Here is a 26,583-nt window from a genome sequence, read left to right on the forward strand (position 1 = left end):
GGCCTCAAACTCGAAGCAATCCTCCTGCCTCAGCCTTCCAAGTGCTAGGATTATAGGTGTGCACCACCACGCCTGGCAAAACTGTCAAATATATTTTAGACCATCTTAACTGCTGGTTTCATTTCAGGTTAAGAGTTTTTTTTAAACGATAGAATTTTATTTCTGAAAACCTTTGTAACATTTAAATCTCATGAGATACCTATGAATTTCTTTTTTTTTTTGGTACTGGGGATCGAACTCGGGACTTTGCGTTTGCAAGGCAGACACTGGAATCACTGAGCTAAATCCCCGGTCACTTACGAATTTCTTAATAAACATCAAGGTACCATAAACAGAGTACATTTTAAGGACTATAGTTATCCTCATACATTCTTATTGCACCCAATATTGGTACTTAAATTTTTTGATATTTTTTTTCTTTTGGTAAAATACCATACAACCACATATGTATAAATTTCCCCATAATGTCAACATCGAACCTACCATTGAATTTGATTTGGTTCTCATCCAATTCAGTTTGTGACCATCATTTTGATAATAATGATGTTCGTGAATCAAGGTACCACTGTGTATGTATATATATATGCATATATGTATGTCTATATGAAATCACGTGTGCGTGTGTATATATATATATGGAAATAATGTGTTGGCAGGGATATAAAGAAATTGGAACCCTTGTACAGTACTGAGGAGAATGTAAAATGGTTCAGCTGCTGTGGAAAATTATATGGTGATGCTCAAAAAACTGAACATAGAAATTACAATATCATCCACAACTTCACTTCTGGCTAAATATCCAAGAGAAGTGAAAACAGAATCAAAGAGATAATTTGTATACTTATGTTCATAGCAGCATTATTAAAAATAGTCAAAAGATGGAAGCAACACAAACGTCTTCTTTTTTTTGGTACTGGGGATTGAACTCACAACTTTACACTTGTGAGGCAGGCGCGGTGCCACTGAGCTAAATTCCTGGCCCCCACAAATGTCTTTTGACACATGAACAGATCGAGAAAATGTGATACAGTGGTACCTAGGTTCATGAACTTAATACTTTTAACGATTCTGGTTGCAAACCAAATTGGATGAGAACTAAATCAAATTTAATAGTTACATTCAATGGTGACCTTATGCAGAACTTTGATTCAGTCCTTGTCCAGTTCAGTTTGCAATCAGAATTGTGAAAAGAATTAAGTTCGTGAACCAAAGCACAGCTATTTATCTATATTTATCTATATATATTTCAGCCTTAGAAAAGGACATTCTGACAGACAAATGTCACAATATCGATGAGCTTTTAAGACATTATGTTAAATACAATATGCCAGTCACAAAAAGATATACTGTGTGATTTCACTTGTATGAGGTTCCTGAGAGTCAAACTCTGTGACACAGAAACTGGAATAGTTGTCAGGGGCTGCAGGCAGGGGAGAAAGGTCAGGGAGTACAGAGTTTCAGTTACGGAGTCTGAAGAAGTTCTGTCGCTGGATGGTGGTGATGGTTGCAGAATGGTATAAATATGCTTGATGGCACATTCTCCGGTATGCATGCTTTCCTAAAATGCAAGGGTAGGAACTTCATCTGAATTGTGCTACTAAGAGACAGAGCCACTGGAGAAGTGATTAAGTGATTAAGTCATGACTTATCCTCACAAATGGGTAAGTCCTTATGAAAGGCTGGAACAAGGCAGCTTAGGCCCTCTTGCCCTTCCACCATGTGAAGACCCTTCTCCCTTTCCTCCAATTGAGAATGTAGAAGAAGGCCCCTTCCAGACACTGCAAGCCAGAGCTTTGCTTTTGGACTTCTCAGCCTCTAAAACTATGAAAAAAATACATTTCTACTGTTTACTTTTTTTCCCCTTGAGACAGGTCTATGTATTTCAGGATGGTCTTCATCTCCCTTTATGACAGGTCTCTCATTAGGTAGTTCAGGCTGGTTTTGATCTCACTATGTAATCCAGGCTGGCCTTGAACTCCCAGCGATCCTCCTGCCCCACACTTACTCTTTCCCTTATGCTTTCTGAGCTTCAGCTTTCTCATCTCTCACTTTTGTTTTCTCATCTCACTTCATTAATTATCTACATAAGGTTGTTATGAAGATTCAAGTGAGAATATATGTACAGTCTAAAAAAATGCCTGAAACAATAGCAAGTACTATGTAACTTATTATTTGGCCTTTTTTTTTGGTACCGGAGATCGAATTCGGGTCCTTGAGCTTGTGAGGCAGGCGGTGGAACTACTCAGTTAAATCCCAGGCTATGTAACTTATTATTAATGAAACAGGGTCTCACTACAAAGTTCAGATTGACCTTGAACTCACTATGTAGCCTAGGCTGGCCTCAAACTTGTGGCAGTCCCCATCCTGAGCACTGGGATTACAGATATGTACTACCACATCCGGCAAAATAAATTTTGTTTTTTCAGACAGGGTCTCACTACGTAATTCAGGCTGCCTGGAACTCTTGGCAATTCTCCTGTGTCAGCTCCCAAGTGCTGGGATTACAGGCATATGTCACCACACTTGGCTATAATATTTTAAAATTAGAATGGAAACATGGATAAGAGCATACATAATCATTCTCCAAGTTCTAAAATTAACTAGTTTGAATTTTTCTCTCATCTTTTTCAGTTTATCAGATCTTCTCATTAGACTGCCAATTTTCTCCCAATACCTATTCTCCCATTCTTCCTTTTAGTAATAGAACTCTGAGATTTTGCAGGACACATGATTACCTAGCTACCTTTTCCAGACTTTCTTGTGTCTATTTGTAGCCATGTGACACTTAGTGGAACAATGAAGTATGAGTAAAGTGACGAGTAAAATTTTTAGGTCATCTCTTTACAGGTGCTTGCCTTGACAGCTGTGAACTGAAGATGACAACAGTGACCCTGGAAGTCACATACTGAAGATGGCTGAGCTGTCCTCCAGCTCAGAACTACTCATTTCTCAGGTGCTAGTTCTAAGAGAAATCTTTTAAAAAGTTGTAGTAAAATACATAACCTAATGGCTAAATTAATATAAAATTCAGTGGCACTAATTATATTCACATTGTTGCACAACCATTACCACTATATTTCCAGCCAAAACTTATTCATTACCCCAAGGAGAAACTCTCTAATCATTACCAGTAACTCCTCAGGTTCCCCTAGCTCTATCCCCTGGTAACCTCTAACCTACTTTCTGAAAAGAAGTAACTTTTTATCTTGAGTCACTGTGCTTCTGAATGTCTTGTAAAGTTGCTTAGCCTGTACCCTAACATATGGAGATTCACAGTAGAAATACGATGCTGCTGGGCTGGGGATTTAGCTCAGTGGTGCTGCTGCCTGCCTCAAAAGGAAAGCGCAAGGATCTGAGTTTGATCCCCAGTACCAAAAAAAAAAAGGAGGATGGTGATATTACAAAAGTGAAAAAGGCAAGCAGAATTGAAGGTAAGAATATAAAGGCTGCAGGATGGGAAGCTGCTGATGCTTATTATACCATGGAGAACATGTATCAAAGCTGTTGTTATACTTAGAAGACAGGCCACATACCTGCCAAAGATGTATCTCTAGAGGAGCTATTTGGGAAAACTATTTTTGTTGGCATGTGTTTGTTGGTGTGTTGATTTTCAACAAGATAACATGAGACATGAGTTCATGTGAGAACTGGCTAGTTTGCAAAGATGGGAGGAAAAGAATTTTGTTGAGGGAGATTGTGCCTGTGGCCTACAATCTGGGGCTTCAGATAGTTGAAAAGTCAACAGTTCTGTCTTCCTAACATTAGGAGAAAAGATGTCATTCTGAGTTGTAAACTATACAGACTAGTTTGAAAACACTGTCTTTTCAAAGGAATGAAAAGCAAACTCCATTAAACTAAGGAGAGTAGAATGGCAAAACACAGAAGTCAGTATATGACATGACAGTTTAAGAACTATGACTGAAAGGAGTGTTTAGGTGTGATTATTTTAACTTGTGTCTGACTAGAAGCAAAGAGACAAAAAACCTATGTAGCTCAGGCTGGCTTTGAATTTGTGGCAGTCTTCCTGCCTCTGCTCTCAAGTGCTGTACTTACCAGGTGTGTGCCATGATTCCTGGCTCTGCAACTAATTTTTTTTTTTTTTTTTTGGTACTGGGCATTGAACTTGGGACCTTGTGCTTGTGAGGCAGGTGGTAGAATCACTGAGCTAAATCCCTGGCCCTCTGCAACTAAGTTTTTGAAGGAATTTTATTACCAAAAATTATATAGGTCTGGGCTTCAAAATCTTGTGGTTATTTGATTCCTAAAGCACCTCTCATACTTCAAACTGGCATCAGCTGGGAATCTGTACCAGCAGGCCCCTAAGATATGGTCACGGAGGATAATGGTCCACAAAGAACTCCTTGCAAGTAAAACTAAGATCCACATGAGTCACGACAGAAAGCAGATCCAAGTAAGTCCAATAGGGCTACTCAAGGAACTTCATGAGAACATGTTATCTTCATGAGTCCTGCCAAATAGGTTTGAAAACTGCTATGTGTCTGCTGTATTTTCCACTCTTTATTTTTCCTAATGAGATTTTTCTTAGTATGGTTATTCCACTCCTATTCCATTACTGGGGTATGGTTTGGGGTTAGGTAGCTGGTAATGTGGCCTTCCTTTCATAGGCTGCCAAATGATGAGAAGATACAACTGGGAACTACGTATTACCCAGAGATCTTGGTCTTTGGGCTCAAGACAGTAACAGGCTAGGAACTGATAAATGGTTCTATGACTCAAACAAACAAACAAACAAACAAAATGAGATAGGAGGGATTTCCTTGTGGTAACTTGTATAGCTAGTGAGAAAGAATATGGTGGAGCAGGCCAATTGACTCAGGATCCATTCCTATTTTTTTCCTTTTAGTAAAACTTTCTAAAGCTGGATAATGACTGTCAACTAACGACTACATTTTCCAGCTTCTCTTGCAGCTAGATAGGCTATAAGACAAAATATGGTTCAGTGGTCAATGGAGTTGATATATGTATACAAGTCATTTCTAGGCCTTGTCCTTGAAGACAGTTTGTATTCCCTCACCTCCTTCCCAAGAAGCTGGGGAATAGTCACTTCTAGGAATGATCTTGAAAGTCATTTACTGAGGAGGGAGAGCTACCTTATCAGCCCTGGGCTTCTGCCCTGGGGGAGGAATACAATTTCTAGTTAACTTAATGCATTCTACTTTTATTAGAACAATTTAGCCTGTGTCCATGAGAGCAACTTGCTAACGAGCAAAGCAAAAGCTAAAAATCTTCTACGCCTGAGGATTTATGAGACACCCCCCAACATACATACATGCACATATAAATAGGAATATCAGTCTCTGAGCTGACTTGAATAATGGTAAACAAAATAAGCCTTTTCCTGAAAATCTTCCATAAAAATAAAAGAACAAACATTTGTAGTACCTCTTTGCATCTTGTATTAAAAGCCATTTCCATCCTCCTTCTGGTTTCAGGTACACAACATTTCTTCATGACAGGAAAATAGTGTGGATATTTTAAGGTAATTTTATACTTGTCATCATCTGTCTTTTCTAAACTGTCAATGAAATCATCAGGAAGAGCACCTGCAAAAAGTCATTTTCTCATACATTAATTTTTTCATTCGTTATTGGTTTATTTAGCATTGGCACAGTACCATTAAGTAGCTCTAGGAAATTTTGTGGAGTAATTGAAATTTAAGTAAAATAATGATAATCTTTATAATATCATTTTGATTTTTTTGGAATGGGGGTGATGGTGAGAGGCCAGGTGGCTCAGGAGATGGCACTCATGACATTAACAGGCTGCACTGCCCCTGTGCAGATGGTGTTTTTTTGGTACCAGGGATCGAACTTGGGTCCTTGCGCTTGCAAGGCAGACGGTGAAACCACTGAGCTAAATCCCCAGCCCGCAGATGGTGTTTTGAAGGAGAACAGACAAAACTGAGCAAAGAAAGGCCCAAGACAGAAGAAGAGACTAGTTTAAGTTACAATGTAGGGGTCATTGCAAGGCAGGAAAAATTTCAAGGTTCTGAAGGCTGCTGAACACCAGTTAAGTTAACAAGAAAGATTATGGGGGAAAACATTATGAAATCTCCCCTGGATTCATTCTAGAAATAGTACATACTCTTATTAGCCTAAAGTCTAATTGTGGCTGCTTTTATTGTCTTTTCCATAGCAAGAGTGATAGGGTTAGTTACTGGGTCATTTTAAAAATAATTTTTAGACACTGATTTAAGATTTCTTTCTGGAAAACATAACAAATTTGAGGTGACATTGCTTGCATAAATTACTTAATTTAAACTAGAAAAGTAACAGAATTTTACCAAGTTCAGCCTTGGAAAATACAAGGAGGGTATCATCTTCATTGAGGTTTTTGTTAAAGTCAATACATAGTTCACTCATTCTTTTCTTCATCGATTTGATTTCCTGAAATAAAAATATATAGAACATTAATAATAAAAAGAAACTTTCATTTTTATTGCCATCAGTTAAGTACACTTCACTTGTATATGATGACTAGACTCTGTACCCAACATGACAGAGACATGTTTGGAAAAGCAGCAATTGGCAGTTTTCTATGTTGTGCTCATGGTATCTGTGTAGTGCTTACAGAAAGGCAAACCTGGGGATATATTAGGATTAGTTGTAAATTTGAAGAATAAACAAGTAGTTACAGTAAAAGCAGTATCTGGTATACTGTACACATAAACAGTTGCTGAGTGAATGAAAAATCTAGTGACTTATTACCATGAGTATATTTAAAAATTTTAATTTAGTACTCAGTATCTGGTACTGAAGAAAACCAAGAGATAATTGAGTAATTCTAAGGTTGATTTGGAAAAAAGATAGTGTCTTAGTTGTACAGAACTTTTGCAAACAAAAGTGATTTAGGGATCTTATTGTTTGCATAAAAAGTGTAAGTGAGCAAAGTAAGTAGTAAGAAAGAAATTACAAAAATTTATATTAATCTGGCCCAGCTTCTCAGAATGCCAGGTAATGACATTCATGTAAACTGGGTTTCAAAGTGGAGCTCTGCACAGGAGCACTGGCCTCACCTGGGAACTTTAGTTAGACATGCAATTCCTCAAGATACCACACTAGCCCCACTGAAATGCAAATTCTTAGGAGTAGGGTGCTATAACCAGTTTCAGTAAGTCCTCTAGGTAATGCTGATACACATTAAATTTGGGATTTCTGCCTTAGTGCATATTTTCAATGTTGTTTTAGGACACTTTGACTCTCCAACTCCCCTCCCATTAACAAAAAAATTTTTTGAGACAAGGTCTTGCTATGCAGTTCAGGCTGACCTTGAACTCACTATGTAGCCCAGGGTGGCCTCAAACTCACAGCAATCCTCCTGCCTCAGCCTTCCAAGTGCTGGGACTACAGGCATACCACCACTTCTGGCCTCCCCTCCTATTCTTTCCTACTTTGTAGTAGTATAGTTTGGCTAGAAAACACCAGTTAGGTAATCATTCCTACCACAGTGACTGGGTCAGATAACCCAGGCCTGGCATTCCCCTTACTAACATTTGCAGAAAAGTATTAGGTGGGAGATCCAAGGAAGTATTAAAGAAACCGTATGGAAAAATGTGAAATAATTTTATAATCTGTTCCACTCTTCTGATAATGCTAGATAATGAAATTTACTTAAACCACAAAGTTTCTTAAAATGGGGCTCTGCTGAGAAGAATCACTTCTGATGAGAGACTCAGTATTAGGCAAAGGATCTACTCTGAGTCAAGACACGAGGGGAGTTTGGATAGGGGCTTCTCTATGTCCTTCTTGATTGTGTTTTTTTTGTTGTTGTTTTGTTTTGGTCTTTTTAAAGGATCCACAGCCATTTTAATAATATAAAAAAGCAGCCTTTGCATAACATTATGTGATAGTTAACTGATTCTGTCAACCTGAGTAAGTAACACTCAACTAAACTCAGCATAGTTCTGGGTGTGGAAGACCCACCCTAGGGAGGACTGTCGCCAGAATGGTATCAAAAGGAAATGAGGAAATGTAGCTCTCTTCTGTTTCTTCAGAGGAACTCCAATCTTCACCTTCCCCTTGGACATCACCTCCTGGCTTCCAATGCAAACCCTTCAGCCTTTCATCAGAGACTCTTCAGCCTCTTTATATGGACTTGCATGGGACACTACAGTGAGCTCCAGGTTCCAGTGTGCAGGCAGTCATTGTAAACCAATCTTGTAAATTCTTATATATTTGTATATCTTGCATTAAATCTGCTTCACTAGTAAGCACTGACTCATACAAACCAACACTGAAGAAGACAGAGCAGAGAAATAAAAAAATCAGGTGGCCAGCGGCACTACTGTGCATCTAGATCCAACTAACCCATGAAGCCCATCTACCTCTGGATCTTCCAGTTATACAAGCAACAAAATTTCTTCTGTTGTTTAAGAGATTTTGTTAGCTGCAATGAAACACATCTTAACTATTACAGTTTTCACGTCTGAAAGAGAACTGAAGATTGACGAAGAAGGCACGGGGTCATGCAAGTCTGGTCACCTTTCTCCTCTAATTAGGATGAAGAGGATACTAGGTGCTCAAGGGGCATTCAGGTGGGAAAATGGAACCCATATTTCTGTGGTGCCTGCAGTTATGGCTACCAGGATGACATTACTTGGCTTCTTTGAAACTTATTTCCAGTTTTGCTGTCTAGAAGAATGACCTGAAAATAAATCATGGATTATATTTCCTGTTCATGAGGAATGAGGTTAATTCTGCAGCCAAGTTTTACTGATGAACCTGGAAGACATGACTGGCTTCAGACAAAAGGAAAAATCTGAGAGGCAATTTTTGGCAGCTAATCTCTCTTCTTTTAAGGAACATATATAAATCTTAGAGTATTCCATTCCAAAGTGCTGGTTTAAAAATTCTTCACCAGTAAAGATTTTATTACCAGTACCCTATCTCTGTATGATCAAAGGAGGAAGATACAAATCAACTATTAAGACCTGGAACTGATTCTTAAAGGATATTAAATAGAGCAGGAGAAACAAGTCCAACACATGAAACAAATAAAACTTGGACAGGATTAAGGAACAATTATTAGTTGTCAGTCACCAGGAGTTATAGGACAAAGCATTGAATACCAACTATACTGTAAATAAGATTAATATTATGGGTTATTTTATTACAACTTATGTGTTTCCCTATTTCCTGATTTTTATTGTAGTTTCATTTTTTTCCCATTAAGAAAAGGAAACATTAACTCACATTCTGTACTTGTTCTGGAAGATGGAGTCCATTTCTTTTTCCCATTTTAACTGACTTTTCCAAGTATCGTCTGGCTTCAGGCTTTATCTTCTCCAAATCACAGGTTTCCTGAAATTATAAGCAGGACAACCATTTCTGTTGTGATAGTACATACTTATAAACTATGAGGCCAAAGAAATTTATTTGTCATCTCTTTTGGGTCATGAAGCACATAGGTGATTATGAAGTAGGCCCTTTTGAAGATTTAATTTCTTTGATGCTTTATTGAGGTTCTGCTCATTTAAAACAGAAATGTTAAATAAATAAAAAGCTAACCAGAATTTCCTTGCCTTGCCTCAGAATCGAGATGGCTTGTACCACTGGAAGGGCATGATAACAGAAGCATTTACATAATCTCATTCTGAGTATTCTTTATGAGTGGTCTTTTTCACAAAACATACTTATCACAAATCATCTGGATTTAATTTTCTATCATTTGCTAACTTGGTTCTATTTGAGAGGCAGCAATAAAAATAATGGGGTAAATTCTACACAAATGCAGAGTGTGACTCTTTTTGCCAAGAAGCCAAACAAGGACAGCTGGACAAAACCCCACACCAGTGAAAGGCTTAACTGGAAGCCCTCACAACTGCCTTCCCGTCCCTTAGCAAAACAGGTTATGGGTCTACAGTAAGCTGCATATGAACAAGTATCTGAGGAAAAAGAGTCAGCACTATACAAAGACGATTGAAGCTATTGGTGGATTTGAATTGTGAGCAGCAACACAACACTCACTCCAAAGAACAGAGGGCACTGGAAGAGAACGGAAGATTGCCCCAGCCACACCAAGGTAACAGAAACACAACACATTCCTCCAAAAGAGGTGGTAGAATATTCATGGCACATCTATATGAGTGGTAAGTTAGTGGTTCCTACGAGGAAATGGACTCTAGACAGATTCAGCAGGTGTAATGGGATTCAGTTTGGGTAACAGCCAGTGAAGGCCTTGTGTAACTGGAGCCTTACAGACTCCATGACCCAGCTGTCCATCCCTAAGCACTCCTCATTTCCCAACTCATTAGATCTTTACAAGTTTAATGTAGCTTTATGATCATTTTAGACTGTTGGTGCTAAGCTCATGCTACAATTTGGTAACTATTTTTTACCTTTTTTTGCAGCAGGCTAATAGTTGCATTTTAACTAGTGGTACATAACACTTAGGACAGAAACCTTATTTCACTCAGCCTACCAATAAAGAACTTGTGTCATAGTAATAAGGTACCCATGCATACATTACTCATAGTTTCCTCTCAGTTTATACTCAGTGGAGGCAAAATACAGTTAGACTCCTTTTCCATAATAAATTCTTCTTGTGTCTCTGTAGAATTTATGAGTATGCTGGCCTGACTGATGTTGGAACCATCTCCACCTGGTACTGACATCCCCTGGGATCCTAGTAGCAGGAGCCCGAAATAGGAAGAAATCCAGAATTCCCAGGGGATGACTGAACTAAAGGCTTGGTCCCTCAGGGATGGCCAGAAGTTCAAATCAGTGTTCATGGAGATGTGTTCATCTTGTTCATCATGTGTTCATCTTGGTTGGCTTTAGTAGTACCAGAAAGGCTGCCTTGAAGTATGAACCATGGCAACACTAGTCTCTAGACACTACAACATTGGAAGTTGTAAAGCTGGGGAGAACTACGCAGTGTATGTTGGTGTTGGTGTGTGTGTGTGTGTGTGTGTGTGTATGGCAGAATTCCTTATGAGAAGGCCTAGCAAGGGCTAGGTAAGTTGTTAAGGACATAGGTGAGCAGGTCGAGATCCAGAGCAAAGTGCCATCCAGTGAGAATCTGCCATATGCAACTGGACAGCTGCACAGGTTCTTGGTCCTATTTACCCCTGAGCTTAGAAGAGGGACACATAACAAAACTACAGCAGCTGACATAAGCAGAATTCCTACTTCTTGATCACGACGGACTCTCACATTGGTAGGTATGAACTTGCTGTATCTGCAGGTACAGTAGAGCTGCTATTTCAGAAAGCCTAGAAGTATACTTAGAACAGTAAACTCAAATTTCATACTCTAGATTAAATTAAAACTATTTACTCTCAAAATAGGTGATACAGGTGTAAATAGGTAAAAGGATAATCTAAGAAAAATTATCCCTGAATTATGTTCAATTATAATGATTAATTAGCACACAGAAATATTAACTTACCACAAAAGGACACAAAAAAATCTGTCTCAATTTTAAGCAGATACACCTTGCCAGTCTGAATCAGGTCTCAGTCAGTCTCTGAAAGCCTCTGGTAGGAGTGAGATGTTTCTAAAATGTGCTTCTTAAGCACATTCCTGTTCCAGAGACCATCATCATAACATGGTTCTTTATAATCCCCATGCAAGGTCAGTATTACCCCCAAGGACTTCTAGGAGGGAGTCAGCATTAAAGCCTGCTTTGCTGTAATTGTACCGTCCTGCCCAAACAAAAATTTCTCCCCTTGAATCTGAACCAGACCAGTCTTGGGTGAAATTTCTTCTCCTTAAAAGGGAGAGAGATAAAGTTCTCTAAAGTAATTTTTAAGTTTATACAGTCTGACAGTAGGTAGACTTATTTTAACTTCTTTGATGACAAGATTTACTTCCCCCTTAACCTCCTCTTATAACAAAGAGCTTTTATATGACTATGTTCATATGCTCTTCCCCCTTACAAGAATGTTTACATACTTATTTTACAGATAAGAAAACTGAACTTAAATGTTCTCTCCCAAATCACATAGCTATCTAATGATAAAAATGCCAAAAATAAATTCTTCAAACTATTGCTCTTTCCCATGTGCCACACTACTATCCTTAATTTATTATCAATCTTGAAACTTTCATAATAAAACATGGGAAATTTTCTTGATTACACCCAAATCCTCCCCAATTTCTGACCCATGATTTTGTCCTTTTCTTCACAAGATCTTTATATTTCAAATTTCTAATATTCATAAATAAAAAATTATTCCAGTAGGATATTCTGTGTTGTGCATACTGTGTATATATGAATGTTCTTGAAAGACCATCTCTGAAGATGGAGATTACTTTTTTCTTAGAATATTGTTTGAAAATGGATTCACAAACTTTGAATTTGCTAAGGAAATATAGAAGATTTCAAAATATGTTACTGGAGGTCAAAGGCTGTATGTAGTTCAGTGGTAGAGTACTTGCCTAACATGTGTGAGTCCCTGTGTTCAATCTACAGTATGATTAAAAATAAAAAAGGACTGTTATTGGAGCCTATTTTAAAAGTTAAAATAGACACATAACTGTTTTCACTTGCAGTTTAATTTTATTTCCTTTTTCTTCTGTTTATTTTTTTTCCCCGAGCCTGTGACATTTACTGTTGGGTTTTTTTCCCCTAATATTTAATTAAACTTATATTTAAGAGAAGATAAACTTTCATTTTTTTACATCTTAATACTGGGCATTAACAACAGTCAATATAATTATGGTCAAAATTATTCTGTCAAAAACTTACAAATAAATGCTTGGTGTTAATATGTTTAAACACAACTCAATTTTTGGTGTAACGTTATCTGTTTGCAAGAAAAAAATTTGATTTACTTCATTAATAGAAATATCCCTTAATGCTGGGATGGACTCTTCTAGCTATTTCTTCTGTTGTTGATTTTTAGCATAGGTATCCGTGACTATATCAATGCAGTTGAGTGGAAAGGTGCTCATCATGTTAATTTCAAATAAGAGTACCTAACTGATTAGTATACTAATAAGGAGGTAGACAGGCTATGCAATTGCCAGTGTTTTTGAGGCCAATTAGGTTAAGCCTAAGGAGCATAGCCAAGATTCAGAAATGAAAGCCCACACAAGATAAAAGTATGAAGCCAAACTGAGTGCTTAAGAAAAGTACAAAGTCATAATTCGCTTTCTGGCAATGGTGACAGTGAATTTTCCACTATTTTCCCCATGGCTTTGGACACTCTGTGGCGGGATGCAGGGGAGGAACTTGACCTTGGGTCCTACATAGGTCGACCCGGGCCCCTTTGGCCACTGGGCCACCCTCCCCGAAAGCGTCAGCCTGGGAGATGCAGTTGGGAGCAGCAGCAGAAATGAGGGGGCAGCCAAGGCAAGATGACTGTCCCAGTCTAGGCACTGGAGCCCTGAGATCCTTGTGAGTAGCTGGAGGGGCCCCTCAAGTGTGGGTGACAGGAGGTGGCTACTGCTGGGTGATTATAGTATATAGAACTTTCTTAGGCAGCTGCCTGCATCCTGGGCTGAAGAGCTGCAGAAAGGCCTGCCTGCTGGTCCCTGATTTAATGTACCATCACAGGATTCATGGCTTTCTTGTGGCCATGGCAAGGACACAGAATTGGGGCAGCACATTGCATGAAGACATGTTTTACTCAGGACTAGGTTTTTTTTTTGTATTAAATTCTTTTATTGGTACATTGTAGGTATAAAACACAATTACATTTCTCATTGGGAATTGTACCTTTACATAATGCATCTTGGTTCTTATTTTGTCCCCATTCCTAGCCCTCCCTTCACCCCTCCACCCTTCCCTATTTACAAAGACTTTATTTCCATTTCTTATCATTTTTCCTTTCCCTTCTTTCCTTTCCCCTGCCCCTCCCACTACCCCTACCCCTTTGGACCTTTTCTTCCTATTTTACATTATCGCTTATTCATTCTAATCATTGGTACATTTTAGGTATACAATGTAATGACATTCATCATTGGAAATTTGCACCTTTACATAGTCTCTCTTGGTTCTTATTTTTCACTCTTGCCCAGCCCTCCATTCAACCCCTCCATTCCTATTTACAAAGATTTTGTTCCTATTTTTCCATTTCCTCATATTAATCCCATTCCCTTCTATCCTTTCCCCTAGCCCTCCCACTTCCTTCCCCTTTGCCCCTTTTCTTCCTAGTTCACATTACCTATTATACATTTAGTCCTTATTTACACTTTCAGTTTCTCACACCAGAGAAACTATTCAGAATTTATTCATGTGTCCTATTTATTTCACTTAAGAGTATTGCTTCAATGTGCATCCACTTAGCTATAAATGTCTCTAATTTCTCATTTTTTATGGCTGAGTAGTACTCAATTTTATTTTAAAAAACCACATTTTCTTTATCCAGTCTCCAGTTGATGGGCATTTGGGCTGTCTCCAAGTTTTAGCTATCACAAACTGTGCTGCTATGAACATGGGCACATATATATCACTGTGGTATGATTCTTTTAATTCTTTGGGGAAGATCCCCAGCAGGGGAATAGCTGGGTCAAATGGGACATCCAGTCCTAGTTCTTTGAGGTATCTCCATACTGATTTCCACAGTGGTTGCATCAGTCTACACTCCCACCAGCAGTGGAGCAGGGTTCCTCTTTCCCCACAGCCCCGCCAGCATTTGTTATTGGTTGATTTCATGATAGCAGCCATTCTTTCTGGAGTGAAGTGGAATCGCAGCTTTGTTTTCATTTGCATCTCTCGAATGACCAGTGATGTTGAACATTCTTTTATTAATTATTTGCTATTTGTACTTCTTTGTCTGAGAAATGTCTGTTCATTTCAGATGTCCATTTTTGGATTGGGTCTTTAAATTTGGGAGGTCTGATCTTTTTAAGTTCTTTATAGATTCGAGATAGTAGACCTTTGTCTGAGGAAGAGCAGGTGAGGATTTTTTCCCACATTGTGGGTTTTCTCTTCACACTGCTGGTGGTTTCTCTTGCTGTGCAGAAGCCTTTTAATAAGAAGAGATCCCACTTGTTGATTGTTTGTGCGAGTTCACAGGCAACTGAGGTTTTGCTCATAAAATCTTTTCCTACACCAATGTCTTCAAGGGTTCTACCTAACCTCTGTTCCAACTGGTTCAGAGTTTCTATTTTAATATTTAGATCTTTAATCCATTTTGATTTTAGTTTAGTGCATGGTGAGAGATACAGGTCTAGTTTTAATCTTTGGCAAGTTGAAACCCAATTTTTCCAGCGCCATTTATTAAAGAGGCTATTTTTCCTTCAGTGAGGGTGTTTGACTCCTTTATCGAAGATGAGATGGCTGAGGGTGTCTGGCGTTGTTTCTGCATCTTCTAATCTGTTCCACTGGTCCTCAAGTCTGTTTCTTTGCCAGTACCATGCTGTTTTTATCACAGTAGCTTTGTAGTATAGTTGCAGGTTGGGGATTGTGATACACCCTGCCATGTCTCTGTTACCTAGAATTGCTTTTGCTATTCTGGGTCTCTTCTTGTTCTAAATGAATTTTTGGATCGTGTTCTCAAGGTCTGTGAAGTATGCTGCTGGGATCTCAATTGGAATTGCATTAAATCTATATAGCAGTTTTGGAAGTATGGCCATTTTCACTCTATTAATCCTTCCTACCCAGGAGCAGGGGATATCCGTCCATTTTCTGATAGCATCTGCAATCTCTCTTCAGAGTGCCACAGTTTTCAGAGAAGAGGTCTTTGATTTCTTTCATTAGGATGATTCCTAGGTATTTCAGTTTTTTGGATGCTATTGTGAAAGGAATTATTTGCCCTATTTCTCTCTCAGTGAGTCTGTCATTGGTGTAGAGGAAAGCTATTGATTTTTGTGTGTTGACCTTGTAACCAGCTACTTGACTGAATTTGGTTATTAAGTCTAGAAGACTTTTGGTGGAGTTCTTGGGGTCTTCCATATACAGTATCATGTCATCTGCAAATAATGACAATTTGACTTCTTCATTTCCTATCTTTATTCCTTTTATTTCTTTCTCTTGTCTAATTGCCATGGCTAGTTTTCCAGAACTATATTGAACAAGAGTGGTGATAGTGGACATCCTTGTCTTGTTCCTGATTTTAGTGTGAAAGGATTTCAGTTTTTGACCATTTAGTATGATATTGGCTGTTGGTTTTTCATAGATGGCTTCTATCAGTTTGAGGTAGAGACCATCTATTCCAATTTTTTGGAGGGTTTTTATCATAAATGCATGTTGGATTTTGTCAAATGCTTTTTCTGCATCTATGGAGATAATCATATGGTTTTTGTCCTTGGTTCTATTGATATAGTGTATTACATTGATTGATTTGCATATATTGAACCATCCCTGCATCCCTGGGATGAATCCCATTTGATCAGGGTGTATGATCTTCTTGATGATCTTCTGCATTCTGTTTGCCATTATCTTATTAAGGATTTTTGCATCTATGTTCATTAGTGAGATTGGCCTATAGTTCTCTTTTTCAGTTGGGTCTTTCTCTGCTTTGGGGATCAAGGTGATGGTTGCTTCCAGGAATGAATTTGGGAGTATTGCTTCCCTTTCAATTTCACTGAAGAGTTTAAACAGGAGTGGCAGCAGTTCCTCTCTAAATGTCTTGTAGAATTCAGCAGTGAAGCCATCAGGGCCTGGGCTTTTCTTAGTTGATAAGTTTTTAATTACATTTTCAATTCTATTGGTTGATATTGGGTTGTTCAGAATTTTTAGGTCTTCTTCATTCAACTTTGGTAATTCATATGTATCTAGGAATCTGTCCATTTCTTCTGTGGTGTCCATCTTATTGGTGTATAGGTTCTAGAAGTAGGTATTGATGATCCTCTGGATTTCTGCTGGGTCTGTTGTCATTTCACCCTTTTCATTCCTAATTGCATGGATTTGGGCCTTTTCTTTCCTTTTTCTGACAAGGTTGGTTAAAGGTTTGTCAATTTTCTTGATTCTTTTGAAGAACCAATTCTTGGCTTCATTGATTTTTTGTATCGTTCTCTTAGTCCCCATTGCATTGATTTCTCCTCTGATCTTTATAATTTCCTCCCTTGTATGAGCTTTGGGGTTGTCCTGCTCTTCTTTTTCTAGCAGCTTGAGGTTCAGCATCAGGTTGTTTAATTGGGCTCATTCTGTTTTCCTAATATGCATATTCACTGCTATGAATTTTCCTCGTAAGACTGCTTTCATTGTGTACCATAGATTCTGATATGTTATGTTGTCATTGTCACTTAATTGAAGGAACTGTCTGATTTCTTTAATTTCCTCTGTGACCCATTGGTTATTCAGAAGTGTGTTGTTCAATTTCCATGTGTTTATGAAATTTTTTGAGTTTCTTTTGCTATGGATCTCCAATTTCATCGCACTATGGTCTGATAATATACAGGGGATAACTTCAATTCTTTTGCACTTACTTAAACATGCTCTATGTGTGAGTATGTGGTCTATTTTTGAGAATGACCCATGTGCAGCTGAGAAGAATGTGTATTCTGATTTTGTGGGGTGGGAGACTCTGTAAACATCTGTTAAGTTCATTTGTTCAAGAGTTCGATTGAGTTCTAGTATTTCATTACTTATTTTTAGTCTAGTTGATCTATCTATTTGTGACAGTGGGGTGTTGAGGTCCCCCACCACAATTGTATTAGTGCATATATGACTTTTCATGTCCGTTAGTATTTGTTTTATGTAGTTGGGTGCACTAGTGTTTGGTGCATAGATATTTATGATTGTCATCTCTTCCTCTTGGATTCTTCCCTTTACAAGGATGTAGTGTCTTTCTTTGTCTCTCTTAATCAGTGTTGGTTTGAAATCTACTTGATCTGCCAAGAGGATAGCTACTACTGCTTTTTTTTGGGTTCCTGTCGCATGGAGTATTGTTTTCCACCCTTTCACTTTCAATCTATGAGTTTCCTTTTGAATTAAGTGTGTTTCTTATATGCAGCATATTGTTGGATTTTGCTTCTTGACCCATTCTGCCAGTCTATTTCTTTTGATTGGTGAATTGAGACCATTAACGTTGATGGTTATAACTGAAACGTATTGACTTGTCATTGCCATGACTTTTTCTTTTTGTTGGGTTCTCCTCCTTTACATTTAATTTCTTGTCATGCCAGATGGGTTCATTCTGCTTTGCTTCCTGGGGCTGTGATCCTCAATGTCTGTTCCTAGGATATTGTGTAAAATTCTTTGGAGTGCTGGTTTGGTATTCATGAGGTTCCGAAGGTGCTCTTTGTCATGAAAGTATCTTATTTCTCCATCCATTTTGAAAGATAGTTTTGCAGGGTACATCAATCTGGGTTGGAGGCTGTTTTCTTTTAGGGCTTGGAATATGTCACTCCAAGCTCTTCTTGCCTTGATGGTTTGTGTTGAGAAGTCTGCTGTGATTCTGATGGGCTTTCCTTTGTATGTGATTTGTTTCTTTTCTCTGACTGCTTGGAGAACTTTGTTCTTTTGTTGTGTTTCTGGAATCTTAACAATTATATGCCTATGGGTAGATTTTTTTGATCAAGGCTATTTGGAGTCCTATATGCCTCACTCATCTGTATGTCAAGCTCTTTTCCCCTGCTTGGGAAGTTTTCTGCCATTATTTCTGTGAAGAGATTTTTTATGTCATCTCCATTCTCTCCCATTTCTTCATTGAGCCCAATCAGTCTTATGTTATTCTTCTTTGCATCATCTAGCAGCTGCTGGATTGATTTCTCATGTTCCCTTACAATTCTGAAGCAATTTTTCTTTTCCTGGTCACTAATTGCAATCTTATCTTCTATATCTGATATTCTGTCCTCACATTGGCTCATTCTGCTGTGTAGACTTTCAATGGAGTTTTTCATGTCCTGGAAATCTATTTGCATCTGTTTTATGGATTCCATTTGTTTCTTATGTTGGGATTCCATCATATTCTTGAGCTCCTCTCTAGATTTATTAATCATGTCTTGCACTAAGGGCACAATTTCTCCTGTTATCTGAGAAATTATTTCTGATTTCATTTTTTCCAGATCCCCTTTTGTTGCCAGTTCAGTGGGTCCAGGTGGTTGAGTATCAGAGTGTTCCATCTCATTTCCCTTTGGGGTTGCTGTAGGTGATCTGGAAGTCTGGTTTTGAGACTTATTTACATGTTTTCTCATTTCAACTGGGGCGGGGGGCTGTTAGCGCCTGCACAGATTACCTCTTCTGAGCTGGGAGAGGTGGGACAGGGGCCGGGAGCAGCGGTAGGGATGGTGACCCCAAAGCCCTTTCCTGTGGGCTGGGAGCAGCCAGAGGGATGGTGGCCGGGAAGCCCCTTCCTCTGGACCAGGAGCAGTGGGACGGTGGCTCAGAAGCCCCTGCCTCTAGGACGGGAGCAGCGGGACTCAGTACCTTGGTCTGGTGGTCTGGTGTCCTGTGCGTCTTTGTACTGTGGAACCAGGTGGCTGCCTGTCTGCAGCAGGGTGATTCATTGTCTTCCATGGGACTCGGGACCTTGGTAGGGCGTGCACAGACCTGCCTGTCTGTAGGGGGCTGATTTGGAGTGTTCTCTGCGACTCAGGACCTGGTAGGGTGTGGGCAGACCTGCCTTGTGCAGTGGGGTGATTCAGAATCTTCCGCACGACTCCACTCAGGACTAGTTTAATTCTACTCATCATACATTTACTGAGCTCCTATTTATGCCAAGCACTAGGGAAATAAAGATGAACATCCTTGAGGTGTTGTAAATCATATAAAGAGGTAAAAAATCTATTAACAGATAATGTCAATGTTACATAATGTGCTATGGCTGGGCATGGTGGTGTATGCTTGTAATCCCAGCACTCGGAAGACTGAGGCAGGAGGATTTCCTTAGCTTGAAGGCAGCCTGAACTGCACAGTGGGACCCTGTCTCAACCCCCCCCCCCCCCAAACCAAAAAACAACAAAAAAAGAACCTGGACAAATACAGAAAAAGGACTCCTGGACAGTGTGGAAACTAGTCATGGTAGTTGATACTTTATACCTGGATCTTATACCTACTCTTGTGAAGGCTTGAGAAAACTTTAAGTTTTGATAACACTGTATTGGGTACGGTAGATAAATGGAATTAAATTGTGAATGTATGCATGCATGCATGCATTCATTCATTCATTTAGTGGGACTAGGGATTGAACCCAGGGCATTGACATTGAGCTACTTTCTAGTTCCCTCCCCCTTGTAAATTTTGAGACAAGGTCTCACTAATTTGCCCAGGCTGGGCTCAAACTTGGAATTCTCCCGTCTTAGCTTCTCAGAGTGCTGGGATTACTGGTATATACCATCATGCTCAGCTTGGCTCTGGGTCTCTATGGGCAGTAGAGTAGGAGAGAACACGTATGCTTAAAGGCATCTGTACTTGGGCTCAGGCTGTAGCTCAGTGGTAGAGCCTGTGCTTACCATGAATGAGGGCCTGGGTTCAATTGTCAGCACTGAAAATAAAGTCTATACTTAAACTCATGACCTATTCTTTAGCACTGTAACACTGAAACTTTCCCTTTTAAATCACAAATTGCCTAAGATAAACTGGGAAAACCAAAGCCTGCAGCTCTCAAAAGATGTATACAATATTACAATTGGTCACTCTATTTCACAAACTTAGCTGGCACAATTCAGCTGCTATTTTACCAAGGAATTCTTATTGTGTATTTATTATTTAGCAAGTGACTGCAATGAAACACACCTGAACTGTTTTATCATGAAGACATTGTACATTTTCCCTCACCAATACAGCTAAAAAGAACATTTATGAAACTGATTTTTGCTGTTTCTTGGTTAATGATTGAGAAGACTTTGTCAGAACTAGAAAATATTAAGACCTGCTGCTGTAACTGCCAGCTTTTGACATTTGGTCATCATTTTAGCTAACAGGATGAGGACATAGTTTTTTCTTTTTCTTTTGGTAGAATTAAGCGTACATTTTGTCAAAAAAAAAAAGAGATTATATTTTGTCTTAGTTACTTTTCTCATTGCTGAGACAAAATACTCAACACCCACAAGTTAAGGAAGTACAGGTTTATTTAGCTCACAGTTTGTAGGTTTCAGTCCATAGTTGGCTGGCTCCAAGGCAGAGTGACAAATGGCACAAGGGTGTTGCAGAGGAGAAACAATTCACAACATGTAGAAGACAGCAGAAGACCTTAACAGCTATCTTTCTGCCCCTTTTATCTTACCCAGGCTACTTAGGGCAGGTAGCACTCACACCTTTAATGCTAGTGCCCTAGAGCCTAGCATTACACCATGAATCAATCCCAGTGCCACACACTCTAGATACAGTCACCTCTGAAAAAGCCCCATCTATGACTGCATAAGGCTTTGGGAGGACATCTAGACACAAGTCATAACACATTTAATATGTTAAATTTTTATGTAATATTTGATATCCACAAATGAATATAATTACATATATGAAAGGTATAAGGACAAAGTAAATCCGTCCTTCACTTATGAAACAACATTATAAACACTGTTGCATTTACCAATATAACAGGTAACCTATGCAAAAAAAAACTGTCTAGGGGGCCAGGGATTTAGCTCGGTGCCATCGCCTGCCTCGCAAGCGCAAGGTCCCAAGTTCAATCCCCAGTACCAAAAAAAAAAAAAAAAAAGAACAAAAGAAAACTGTCTTGAATTTTATGACTAACATTTTTCTAGTTTTACCACTTATGTATGTTTAACTTTGTATCTTTTTGTGCTTTATAAAATAATAATATTGTATGCAGCTCTCTGCAATTTATTTTTCTTTGTTACTAAGATTGAGGCATACAGTTTCACAGTTGCTATATTCATTTCAATGTTATAAAATACTCAATTGTATAAATATATCACATTTGATTCTTTTTCTTGGTGATAGAAAACTGGGTTGAAATAGTCTATTTTTTTTTTTTTCAGTACCAAGGATAGAACTCAGGAACTTGCGCTTACTAGGCAGGCGCAGTGCCACTGAGCTATATCCCTGGCACCTTGATGTTTTTTATTACAATGTTGCTATGAACATTTGTCCAATTTCATTTGGGAACAAATGTAAAAGTATCTCTAAGACAGTGGTGGCAAACCTATGGTATGCTGCAGCCAGCTGTTTGTCATCACTGAAAGCTCTAAAAGGTTTGCCACCACTGTCTAGTTAAATACCTGAGGTGGGGGTAGAGAGGGTATGCTAGGTTGTAGAGAATTTAGGATTGATTTTATAAATCTGCTTTTATCCAGATTAGTTATTATTATTTTTAATTAATCACATTCCTACTAGTAGTGTACAAACATTTTCACTGATCTATATTCACAAAGAAACCTGGCATTGTCAGGTTTGTTTTTTTTTTTGGTACAAGGGATCAAACTCAGGACCTTGCACTTTCAAGGAAGATGCAGTACCACTGAGCTACATCCCTGGCCCCAGACTTAATTTTCGTCAATTTTGCAGGTAAAAAATAGTAACTTATTGTGGACTTCATTTGCAGTTTCCTAATTAGTAATGAGGTTATCTTTTCACAAGTTAATTGCCATTTGTGTTTCTTCTGACATCTCTTCATATGATCTGCCCATCTTTTTACTGGGATGTTCCTTTGTTACTGAGATAGTAGTTTTCAATATATCTAGAATACTCTGTTAGTGTAAAGTTCTGTAATTTCCACTTTATGAATAGATGTTATTTTAATGCAGTCAATTTATTGGCCTTATATTTTATAATTAGCACTTCTGTGTCTTGTTTAAGAAACATATCTGTAAATTGGAATAGGTCGTCTTTATCTCAACCTGATTAAGGCTATCTATGAAAAACCAACAGCCAACATCACACTAAATGGTCAAAAACTTAAAACTTTCACACTAAAATCAGGAACAAGACAAGGATGCCCACTATCACCACTCCTGTTCAATATTGTTCTGGAAACATTAGCCATAGCAATTAGACAAGAGAAAGAAATAAAAGGAATAAAGATAGGAAAGGAAGAAGTGAAACTGTCATTATGTGCTAATGATATGATACTTTACATAGAAGACCCCAAAAACTCAGTCAAAAGTCTTCTAGACCTAATTGACAGATTCAGTAGAGTAGCTGGATACAAGGTTAACACTCAAAAAACAATACCCTTTTTATATGCAAATAGCAGACCCATTGAGAGAGAAATTCGGGAAATAATTCCTTTTACAATAGCATCTAAAAAAATGAAATATCTAGCAATCAACCTAACAAAGGAAGCAAAAGACCTCTACACTGAAAACTACAGCACTCTGAAGAAGGAGATTGAAGAGGATATAAGAAAATGGAAAGATATCCCTTGTTCCTGGGTAGGAAGAACCAATATAGTGAAAATGGCCATACTTCTGAAACTACTATATAGATTCAATGCAATGCCAATTGAAATTCCAACAATATACTTCAGAGAACTAGAGAAAACAATCCAAAAATTGATTTGGAAACAGAAGAAACCTAGAATAGCAAAAGCAATTCTAGGCAACAGAGACATGGCTGGGGACATCACAATCCCCAACTTGAAACTATACTACAAAGCTACTGTGATAAAAACAGCATGGTACTGGCAAAGAAACAGACCCGAAGATCAGAGGAATAGATTAGAACATGCAGAAACAACTCCAGACATGCTCAGTCACCTCATCTTTGACAAAGGAGCCAATCACCCTCACTGGAGGAAAGATAGCCTATTTAATAAATGGTATTGGAAAAACTGGATTTCCACCTGTCAGAGATTAAAACTAGACCCATATCTATCACCGCGCACTAAACTAAGATCAAAGTGGATCAAAGATCTAAATATTAAGTCAGAAACACTAAACTTGCTGGAAGATAAGTTAGGTAGAACTCTTGATGACATTGGCATAGGAAAAGACTTTATGAACAAATCTTCAGTAGCATGGGAGCTAGCACAAAGAATCAACAACTGTGATCTCATCTTATTAAAAAGCTTCTGCACTGCAAGAGAAACTACCAACAGAGCTATGAGACAACTTACAATGTGGGAAGAAATATTTAGCAGCTGTAACTCAGACAAAAGTCTACTATCAAGACTATATAAAGAACTGAAAAAAATCAGACCTCCCAAATTCAAAGACCCAATTCAATAATGGGCAACTGAAATGAACAGACGTTTCTCAGACAAAGAAGTAAAAACAGCAAGTAAATATATGAAAAAATTTTCAACATCACTGTTCATTCGAGAGATGCAGATGAAAACAACACTGAGATTCCACTTCACTCCAGAAAGAATGGCTGCTATCAAGAAATCAACCAATAACAAATGCTGGTGGGGATGTGGAGAAAGGAACCCTTCTCCATTGTTGGTGGGAATGTAGACTGGTGCAACCACTGTGGAAATCAGTATGGAGATACCTCAAAGAACTAGGACTACAGGTCCCATTTGACCCAGCTATTCCCTTACTGAGACTCTTCCCCAAAGAATTAAAAGAATCATACCACAGCGATATATGTGCACCTATGTTTATAGCGGCACAATTTGTAATAGCTAAAGCTTGGAAACAGCCCAAATGCCCATCGACTGGAAATTGGATAAAGTAGATGTGGTTTTTTTATAAAATGGAGTACTACTCAGCCATAAAGAATGAGAAACTAGAGACATTTATAGCTAAATGGATGCATATTGAGGCCATACTCTTAAGTGAAATAAACAAGACACACATGTGTAAATACCAAATAGTTTCTCTAGTGTGAGAAATTGAAAGTGTACATAAGGATGAAAATGATTAAAATGAATAATTGATAATATGAAATAAGAAAAGGTCCAAGGGTTTGGGGATGGTGGAAGGGAAAAGGGAAAGGGAAAAAGGGAAAGAAAAAAATTATGAGAAAGAAAAATGGAATCAAACTCTGTGTAGATAGGGAAGGGTGGAGCGGGTGAAGGGTGCACAGGTAATGGGAGAAAAAATAAAAACTAAGATGCAACATGTTCTGGTACAAACACCCAATGATAAATGTAAATGTATTTTATGCCTAAAATGTACCAATAAATATATGTATTAAAAAAAAGAAACATATCTGTGCCCAGATGTCATAAAGATATTATCCTCTATAAACGTCTAGAAACTCTAAATTTTAATAATGTGACTTTAATGTGTTAGGAATTGTTTTTCAGTTTGTTGTGAGGAAGAGACTGCATTATAATTTTTTTGCACATTGATAACTCATGTTCTAGTACCAATTACTGAAGGCCTATTTTACGAATCTGCCACTAGCTGGTTTCTCACATTAGTTTATTGAACACTGCTATGGTTTAGATAGAGACCCAAAAGCCTCAAGTGCTCAAAGGCAGGACTTAAGGAAGGTGACTGGATTCATGGGAGGACTATACTTACCAGTGGAATCATCTGCTGGTCAGCAGCTGTTTGTGGTACAGGAAGGTGGGGCCTGGCCAGAAGAGGCAGGTCACTGGGGGAGGATACATCTCTCTCCCTGGCTCCCTCCTTTTTTCTCTACTTTCTGGGCCCTATGACATGAGCAACTTTCCTCCATGCAGCCCTTCCATCACAGACTTAAACTTCTAAAAACCACGAGACAAAATAAGCCTTTTCTCCTTGTGAGTGCAGGGTATTTTCTCTAAGTGATGAGAAAAGTGACTAAGACAAATACTTTATAAATGCTTACTTTGTACCAGTTCTTTTGCTAGAGGTTCAAAGCACTGAAACATAATACAGCCCTCCTTTGAGGGGTTTAACATAAAGTGTACATGCTGTTTGGCAAACACTTACCAACCACTATGTGGCTCTTACTTTTTGTTTCTGGTGTTGAGATAAGGTCTCATTGTGTATTCTAGGCTGGCCTTGAACTCAGTATGTAGCTCAAGTTCTCAGTATGTACCTCAAGTTCTTGGTGATCCTTTTGCCTCAGCTTCCTGAGTGGTGGGACAATAGGTGGTGCCAACACACCTGGCTTCACTTAGTGGCTCTTGGAAGGTTACCATTTATCAGCTTTAGCTTCTCCACTTATAAGAAAGACTACCTCAGAAGATTGGTATAAAGGGTAAGTCAGATGGCCCTATTGCTATACATATATAAAGGACTGCTACTAGCCACACATTGGAGGGACGGAGTGGGTAAGACCTTAACACACAGGTTAGTTTTAGGGTCTAGTATAGCTTCTCTTATACATTTAACCAACAAATTATTTATTTTGGAGGTCTTGAAACATGACTGAAAATTCAGTGATACTCCCCAGACTGAGAAGTGGTGTTCCTTAAACCTGGGCACTTTCCAGTGACCAGTTATCTACGTTAGCTCTGTGTCACTGTGACAAAGTATCTGAGAAAATCAATTTATAAGAAAGAAAGGCTTTATTCTGGCTCATGGTTTCAAAGGTTTCCATCTATGGTCAACTGGCTTTGTTGATTTTTAGGCCAGTGGAAAAAGCAGTGTATAGTAGTGGGGAGTACATGGTGGAGCAAAGCTATCAACCTCAGAATGGCCAGGAAACAGAGAAAGGAAGGGGACAGGGTTCTTATATCTCCTTCAAGAATATGTTGCCAAAGACTTAACTTCTTTCTACTAGGCCTCAATTCCTAAAGGTTCCACCACCTGTCAATATTGCCCATAGGCTGGAAACCAAGCCTGTAGCACATGGAACTTGGAGGATATTCAGGATCCAAACCACAGCATCATGCAATACAGTACAGAAAGGGTGCTATATGACTCCTGAGGTCATTAAAGGCAAGGT

The 26,583-nt window shown here is 38.6% G+C and overlaps 1 protein-coding gene and 1 pseudogene across 1 annotated transcript in view; both read right to left on the bottom strand.

Annotated features, from left to right (window-relative positions):
• Positions 1-26,583, bottom strand: part of Nln (neurolysin) — a 130,316-nt gene that overhangs the window by 40,327 nt on the left and 63,406 nt on the right. Inside the window, exons 4-6 of the mRNA XM_004862867.3 lie at positions 9,213-9,320; positions 6,305-6,407; positions 5,404-5,564 (exon numbers count right to left, since the gene is read on the bottom strand). Coding sequence (XP_004862924.1) covers positions 5,404-5,564; positions 6,305-6,407; positions 9,213-9,320 — 372 coding nt within the window. The remainder of the gene's footprint in view (positions 1-5,403; positions 5,565-6,304; positions 6,408-9,212; positions 9,321-26,583) is intronic.
• On the bottom strand, positions 12,568-13,299 carry LOC106010914 (phosphatidylinositol N-acetylglucosaminyltransferase subunit P pseudogene; annotated as a pseudogene).

The sequence above is a fragment of the Heterocephalus glaber genome, unplaced genomic scaffold (assembly GCF_053883595.1).
Source record: "Heterocephalus glaber isolate CG9 unplaced genomic scaffold, H.glaber_assembly_v1.0 deba00001543, whole genome shotgun sequence".
In the NCBI taxonomy this organism is placed as follows: domain Eukaryota; kingdom Metazoa; phylum Chordata; class Mammalia; order Rodentia; family Bathyergidae; genus Heterocephalus; species Heterocephalus glaber.